This window comes from Astyanax mexicanus, chromosome 14 (assembly GCF_023375975.1).
Source record: "Astyanax mexicanus isolate ESR-SI-001 chromosome 14, AstMex3_surface, whole genome shotgun sequence".
Classification (NCBI taxonomy): domain Eukaryota; kingdom Metazoa; phylum Chordata; class Actinopteri; order Characiformes; family Acestrorhamphidae; genus Astyanax; species Astyanax mexicanus.
Genome location: NC_064421.1, coordinates 20,488,370 through 20,496,718, shown reverse-complemented (window position 1 = coordinate 20,496,718; position 8,349 = coordinate 20,488,370). Strand labels below are relative to the sequence as shown.

At 36.9% G+C, this 8,349-nt stretch overlaps 1 protein-coding gene across 1 annotated transcript; it reads right to left on the bottom strand.

Annotated features, from left to right (window-relative positions):
* Nucleotides 1-386: 386 nt before the first annotated feature.
* Nucleotides 387-7,799, bottom strand: tmem30aa (transmembrane protein 30Aa). Its single transcript, XM_007253817.4, has 7 exons — nt 7,320-7,799; nt 3,171-3,284; nt 2,387-2,494; nt 2,207-2,294; nt 1,958-2,104; nt 1,541-1,753; nt 387-1,017 (listed from the first exon to the last, which is right to left on the bottom strand). Exons 1-7 carry the CDS (start codon nt 7,566-7,568, stop codon nt 824-826), a joined length of 1,113 nt encoding a protein of 370 aa, XP_007253879.3. The 5' UTR covers nt 7,569-7,799; the 3' UTR covers nt 387-823.
* Between the last annotated feature and the right edge of the window lie 550 nt (nt 7,800-8,349).

The window sequence follows — 8,349 nt, the reverse complement described above, 5'->3', positions numbered from 1 at the left end:
ACCATTTAATTTTTTTTTTTTTTTAACCACTTCAAATTCCACTTCCTTTTCCACTGCAGATTATTGATTTATTATAATCTAGATTAGCTTTGAGAGTTATAATTTACTTTATTATATAATTTTATTTTGTTATTTATTCTTTAAATGTAATTATTACTGTGCTTCTCTTCATAGTTTTATTTGGTAATACATAGTTTTTCATTTTTGATTTCCTGTGTACTAGTTTTACTTTTGGTTATCAATTTTATGATTAAATGTATTGTCTTGTTTTAATGTCACTGCTACACTTTGGAATTTTAAATTTAAACTAGTAAATGTTATTCTAAATCTTTTCTTTTGTATAATGGTTAGGTATGTTATAACTGATGGTCATCATTATATCATATAGTGCAAATAATGGTTGACTGATTGATTTAAACAATACCTGCATTTAATTTAATTTACTCCATATGTGACCCTTTAAAATAACAGTGTAACATTTTTCTTTAATGCTAATCCATGTAGATCTTATAGTTTTGCTTTTCACAGTCCAATCAATGTTCATTTAGAGAATTTCTAATTTTAGAAAAAGATGTAATAATTTTAAAATCAAATACATCACAGCACAGAACAAAACATGGCCTTGGAGCAGAATATATAAATACTGTAACCACATTACAGGCACTTAAATACCAGTGCTGGATGATTTAAGGTATGTATGCACACAAGATCATCTGACATGAGATAATGAGGCAATACATTGTAGTTCAGCAGTGTGACCAATACTTTAAAATCTCATGTCATTTAGCAGGTCCCAGACAGAATCTGCTGCAGTCTTGAGGCTTTAGTTGGGAATGTCAGCGTTGTTGTTGCGGTTGCCATATTTGTGGTGGATAATCAGTAAGACCACACCCAGGAAAAAGCACACAGAACCCACTGTGATGTAGGCAATGCCTAGGAACGGGTTCTTCCCACCCATCCAGGAGATTGTGCTGAGGATCATTCGTTTGCGGCCGTCAAAGCTACGTACTGGGTAGTCTGGATTGACAATATTAAGGAATATTAATGTTTACATTTACTGACAATGTCTAGAATAGTCTTTTATTTATTTATTTAGTATGGAAATATGAAGCTTAAGGCCATCACACAGTGGACACAGTAGGCAAAAATGTGAAACTTTGGAAGGATGAATAGATGAAAATTTCAAAAACAAATTGGGAAAAAAAAACTTGATTTGCTGTAAAAAGCAACACTTTAGCATTTTTGTTATTTTGAAAAATTCAAAAGGGACTGTATCATCATTTGGAGATCATTTAATCTTTAACGTGCTTAACCGATCACAGTAAAAGTCACTTTGACTAGCAGTGCCCAAATTTTGCACGTCACTATAGATCTTACATATATAAATAAGACATCAAGTTAAATCAATTGTCATTTGACCTGATAATAACTGATATATATAATGGCACATATCTTAACAATAAGATATATTTAACACCAAGGCCTAATAACTATAGTAATATACAAGCTATATTGCCTTTGGCATTATTGAGAAGGATACTATAGGCAATTTCCAGGCTGTAGTTTCCACGTGGCAGTGTTGGAGTCATGTTGTCCTTGTTCTTCTGGATGATGCGGTACAGTTTCCTGAAGGTGGGCAGAGCAGCTGTTCTCATCCACACAATAAAGTCCTCATTGATAAACCCATTGTTGTCAGGATCATTGGGGTCTAGTTCATAGACTGGCTTGTGCCAGTTGACAGGTTTGGTAGTATCTGCAATTAAAAAATATATAAAGTATTATAATTCTTTATTTATGCTTTTAGAACATGTGTTTAGAAAAAAGGGCACCAAATTAACGGACACTTAAAAGGTCTCAGACTAGTAAGGTCTATGGACAATAAAATTCAGATGTTATAAGATAAGAATACACTTCTTTGTCATTTTAAGTTTTGAAGAATTCAAGCAGTTGGCAATACCTTGGAATGTAATCGTAAGGTTGTCATTGTTTCCTGGAGGATTTCTAAACTTAACATGCTTGTCAGTCCACCATGCAATTCCCTTCTTCACAAGAGGAATAAGTGTTCTGGAACCATTTGGGTAAATGTAGTATAGCTCCAAAGTGTCTGACAACACAACAGGAGTTAGAGAGAGCATATTAAGCACATAATAGGATACATAATCATATCGATTTAATATTATATCTACACATCAAAGACATTAATTACCATTAAAAAGACTGTTGGCAATAGCCCCACATGGTGCAATAGGCTTCTTTTCACTTATGCGGTATGGCTCACATTCTTTGCTGGGATTCTTTTCCAAAATAAAGACATACAATAAAATGAATTCATAAGCAATGCAAAGTGTAGCTTGCAAGGCATAATAATCAACTTCCATCAACTTACAGTCAGAGAGCTTTTGTCTCCATTCAACTGACTATCATCCCTTGATTTGACATAACGCCTGTGGTTCTGGTAGAAATTAGACAGCCCGTAGTACATAAAAACATTGCTCTAGGAGAGAAGAACACATAACAAATTAATATACATTACAAACAGATTAAATTTAGCAACATTCTTTTTAGACTGACGGTGCTTGATCCATAGAAGTTGTGTGAAATTTTTAATAAAAATTCAAGTCTCTCTAATATAAAAAAAAATCCAAAGCCATTCAAGAATTAAGTGGTTAATTGTGTGTACTGCAACTTACAAAAACAATTGGAAATCTTAAAAGATTATAAAGCACAATAGATAAAAGAAGGAAAATGAAATATTCAGCTATATCATCTGCATTATAATATACGGATCATGTTTGTTGTATTCTTATTGTGTTTTACTAAGCAATAATGTGTAATAAAGTATTTTACAACAGAAGTATCTACACACATTTACAGGAAGTCTGTCTGTGTTTGGAATTTGTTCTACGAAAAAAAAAAACAATCAAACTGCTACCACTGCACTGACACTGGTAACAAAAAACAAAACCTGAATAATGCTGAATGATCGATAATACAGCCTCTAAAATGCAACTGAATAATGAATGACATCCAAGGCCAAGGTCTTAAGTACAATTCAATACAGATCACAAGACATGAACCAGTTACTCTATATATATCCAGCTATAAATAAACTGGCTGGGAATCTGATGTTACTTTCATGATTGAAAGGTCAGAAAGTGTGGTCAGCATACCTCAAACGGCTGTTCGAGAGAGAAAGGCACAGAGCATGTGCAGGAAATATTCCAGCTGTATGTTTGTGAACATCTGTTGCATGGACTGTTCGTATCAACACCAGTGTAATCAATCTACAACAAAGCACAGGTAAAATAAGAGAGCATTGACATCATACAGTGACTCGTCAGGAAGGTGGTGGATTGGATGTCGCATGTTGATTATCTTCTGGTTAACAAGGACAAAAATCTGAAGAAAAGAATGGATCTCCATCACAAAAAACTGATTTACCTTCGCATGCATCGTTTGATACAAAATACAAACACTCCAAGTCTAAACAGACCATAAATGAAAAAGTAGATTCAGTACACAATAGAACTTTGGATCTCGTCATGATATACGACAGGTTCCTTCAAATCTAACTACTATTAGTGCATCTCCAAAAAATAGAATATCGTTGAAAAGTTACTTTGAGTAATTCAGTTCAAAAATATAAAACTCATATGAATCGTTTAACTTTAAGCGCTTATTTATTTTTTATTGGTGATGATTATGGCTTACAGACAATAAAAAAACAAAAATCATTGCCTTAGAAAATTGTAATATTATATAAGACAAATTGGTACTTTAGGCATTGTGAGCAGTGTGCCAAGTCCTGCTGGAAAATGAAGATAGCATCTCCATAAAAGTTGTCAGCCCCTCTATGCTATGAAGCTATTAAGTGCTGTAAGACTTTTCGGGAAAACACTGCACTGACTTTGGACTTGATATAACACAGTGGACCAACACCAGCAGATGACATGTCTCTCCAAACCATCACTGACCGTCAGTAAATTTTGCATTTAATTTGGAAATCAAGGGACCAGAGTCTGAAGGAAGAGTGGAGAGGCACACAGTCCAAGCTGCTTCAGGTCTAGAGTGATGGTTTGGAGAGACATGTTATCTGCTGGTGTTGGTCCACTGTGTTATATTAAGTCTAGTGTCAGTGGAGTTTTTCCATAAACTCTATAGCACTTCATGCTGATGAAGAATTTAACTTTTATGGAGACGCGGATTTCATTTTCCAGCAGGACACTGCCAAAAGTATCAAATTGTCTATAATATTTGGTCCACTGTGTTATATCAAGTTCTAAGTCAGACAAAATATATTATAATTCTCCGAGACACTGATTCTAGTTAAATATGTCGCTCATTCTAGGCAGTAAAGGCGCTTCTTCAGTGTGCTGCAGCGGTGTTAGCTAACGCTAGGAGAGGCAGTAAGAGCAAAAACTGTCCCTGTCCTGTTGCTGCTGTCTCGCGACACCCACCTACTGTCCCGTGACACTCACGTACTGTCTCGCGACACCCACCTACTGTCCCGCGACACTCAGGTACTGTCTCGCGACACTCACGTACTGTCTCGCGACACTCACGTACTGTCCCGCGACACTCGCCTGCTGTCCTGCGGAGCTCTTTAACTGGCCTGAGAAGCTCAACGACTGTCCTGCGAAGCCTTTTAACTGTACTGTGGAGCTTTTTAACTGTCCTGCGAAGCCCTTTAACTGTCCTGTGGAGCTTTTTAACTGTCCTGTGGAACTTTTAACTGTCCTGTGGAGCTTTTTAACTGTCCTGTGGAGCTTTTTAACTGTCCTGTGGAACTTTTTAACTGTACCGTGGAGTTTTTTAACTGTCCTGTGGAACTTTTAAACTGTCCTGCAGTTTTTTTGTAGACCTAATAAAGCAGATTAAATCAAATTATACAATGCAGACGTGGCAAGCAGTTATCCAACACTTATTAAACAAAGTTAAGTTATTACAATATTGTTGTAGATGTATCATGTAATTTTGCTTGACGTTTACTTTAGGAGTTCAGGGGAACATGTTTACCTCGGTGGATGAAATGCAGAGATGAGTGCAGGTGTTGCTGTGAATTCAGAGGATTTAAAATACAGTAATCATGCTGATAAACTGTGTGTCTATTACTATTTCACCCAGTAACATTTGATCTCTCGCTATACCTCTTTAATTCTGAGAACACAGCGGGAAAAGTTTTAACCAGAACCTAAGAAAAGTGGTTTCCCCACTGTTTATTACAGCAGGAGAGGATTAAAAGCACAGTAGTTGCTCAGGTGACCAGCCAACGCCGCTATAGCCAAAAAAAGTTTGATCAATAAAATACTAAAAATATTTAAAATGAATAAAAAAATAATTAATATAAAATAAAAACTCATTTAAAACACAATCAAAGGCTATCTAATAGTACGCAGAATGATATCTGTTTCAGTTTCAAATAATTGAAACAGCTCACCAAAACCTCAACCTATCCTTTATATTTGATTCAATTTATAGGTCCTCACTCATCTTAATTTATTTAACTAAACTGAGTTTTTATTTTTAGCCTCGCTCTGAATTCAGCTCCGCGCTGAGAGAGAGAGAGAGAGAGAGAGAGAGAGAGAGAGGCACGGCGCAGCGCATTTTGCCTGATATCTCTTGATTAAATATCAATAAATATGTGAATTATTTTTGTAATAATAATAGAAATCTAGCAGGCGTATTATATTTGTGTGAATAACATGAAATGTTTAAAATGAATACAGACATGTAGAAAAAAAACGAAGACAAGCTGTAACCTAGATATAAATAATTATATCTTAATAATAATATAATAATAATATAATAATAATAAATAATATGATATTGTCCATCGGCACAACCCTAATTGTAACTAATACAAGTACACAGTGATGGGATTTTGATGGAATAGGCCAGTGTTTCTCAACCCTGGCCAAGGAGGCCCACTGTCCTGCAGTTTTTGGAGTTGTCCCTGCTTCCAATACACCAGACAATCAGCTGTCAATTATTGTGTTAATGTGGGGCTGTCAAAGTATGACAATTAATAAAATGTGCAGGGCAGTGGCCCTTAAAGACCAGGATTGAAAAACAGTGTAATAAGCAATAGAATAGGCTCTATCAAAAGACCACAAATTAAACGGTGTCACTGAAATCGTTTCATACCTACACTGCAAAAATCTAAATATCAGCAATTGAAATGATATTTTACATTATTTAAGTAATTCAGAGCCCAAAACAAGCACATACGTTTTTTTTCATGATGGTGATTTATGATGACTGATTTATGAATTTAAGTGTAACGCAAACACCTAGATTTTATTGATTATTTTTAAAGAAAATTTACCAAGAAAAAAATAAGCAAAATGCTGTGCAAATGCTTTAACTAAAATTTAGACTTTTAGACTTAATTTAGACTAATTTAGACTTTAATAGAATGTAGATAAACAATAATAAACGAGAATATAGCAAAAAAAAATAATTTATTAATTAGACTGTTCCAGGAACTTATATACAGACACACATAAGTACACACACATCAGAAAAAAATGAATAATAAAAAATATAATTATACCAGAATGTGATATAGAATATAAAAGAGATATATGAGTGTGATAACTGTGAGATTAGGCTAAATACACATGTAATGTGTGTGCAGACATGAACAAGGTCGTTACCTGTGTCCATATTAGTTATTAATTTAAAGTCATACTATTTTTGATATTTGATATTTTGTATTATGACACTGGAAATATTATATAATAGATTTGATGGTCAAATCTAGGGGAATTATCTCATAAGTCTTAAGTCGTCTCAAAAAAACTAAGATAAGACACAATGTATCACATTGCGGCACAGTTAAAAGCTCCACAGGACAGTTAAAAAGCTCTGCAGGACAGTTAAAACAGTTAAAAACCTCCGCGGTACAGTTAAAAAAAACTCCGCGGTACAGTTAAAAACCTCCGCGGCACAGTTAAAAAACCTCCACGGTACAGTTAAAAACCTCCACGGTACAGTTAAAAACCTCCACGGTACAGTTAAAAACCTCCGCGGTACAGTTAAAGAGCTCTGCAGGACAGTAGGAGAGTGTCGCAAGACAGTAGGAGAGTGTCTCGGGACAGTAGGTGAGTGTCGCGAGACAGTAGGAGAGTGTCGCGGGACAGTAGGAGAGTGTCTCGGGACAGTAGGTGAGTGTCGCGGGACAGTAGGTGAGTGTCGCGGGACAGTAGGAGAGTGTCGCGGGACAGTAGGAGAGTGTCGCGGGACAGTAGCAACAGGACAGGGACAGTTTTTGCTCTTACTGCTGCTGAACGCTAGCTAACCAACCTTACAATAGTTACCTCAAACTCCCTGATATTATTCGACGTCACGAACAGGCCGATGCCGATAGGGATGAAGATGAGGCCGATGACGAAGAAGGCGGGCAGGACGGTACCGGCGGTGAGGATGGGCTGCCAGGCCGGCAGGCGCTGCTGTTTAAAGGCTGTGTTGTCCGGTTTCTTGCTCTTGGACGAGCCCGGGCCCCCTGCAGCGACCGAGCCCGAGTGGTGGCCGTCCTCCTCCTTCGCCGTGTAGCTGGACGCCATCATGGCTGCTGCTGCCTGTGGTCTAGCAAGCTCGCTAACGAGCGCGCTGTCAAAAATCCACTCAAAAAGAACTATAAAACCTCTGATTTACTGTTTATACTCGTCGTTGTGTTCCTGTCAGCGCCCATAAACTCCTCAAACCCACAGCAACACAGCGTTACCGAGAGATTAGCCCGCTTCACTCGCCCCAGCCAAACTGACAAGGCAGTAAACAAGGAAGTGGTGAGGGCGCGGATTAGCCAATAGGCTGCGCGTTGCCGCTGGTTACGTAATGACTGTAAGAATATTTAATTAGCTCCCCCTAGCTGAATACTATATGATACTATTTTAACCCTCTGTGGCACAGATTTTATTTAGTTTTTGAAAGGAAAATAATAACAACCTCTGCTTTAGCATGATTCCCAACAAAAAATGATTGCCATTATCAGCTGGTAATGCACTGTAACTGAAGCTCTCCATGTATTACTCCGCCACATACAGTTAACGATGCAGCGCTTACAAGCCAAACAGCGCAGCTACAAACAGAGCAGCAATGGAACTATATTTTTTTTGTTTATAACCAACAGATTTTCTCATCCTCTTTAACTCAAATTCTTTCAATAAATGCTGATAATGGAACTGTGGTTTGTGCTATAATGTGTAGTATTGGACCTGCTGTGTTGATTTACTATCCTCGGACAGCAGCATCGTGCCAACGACCACTACAGAGCAGTGCCAATATTACACATTATAGCACAAACCTCAGGTGTATTATTGTTTAAATATTGGTACTGCCATAGATTAG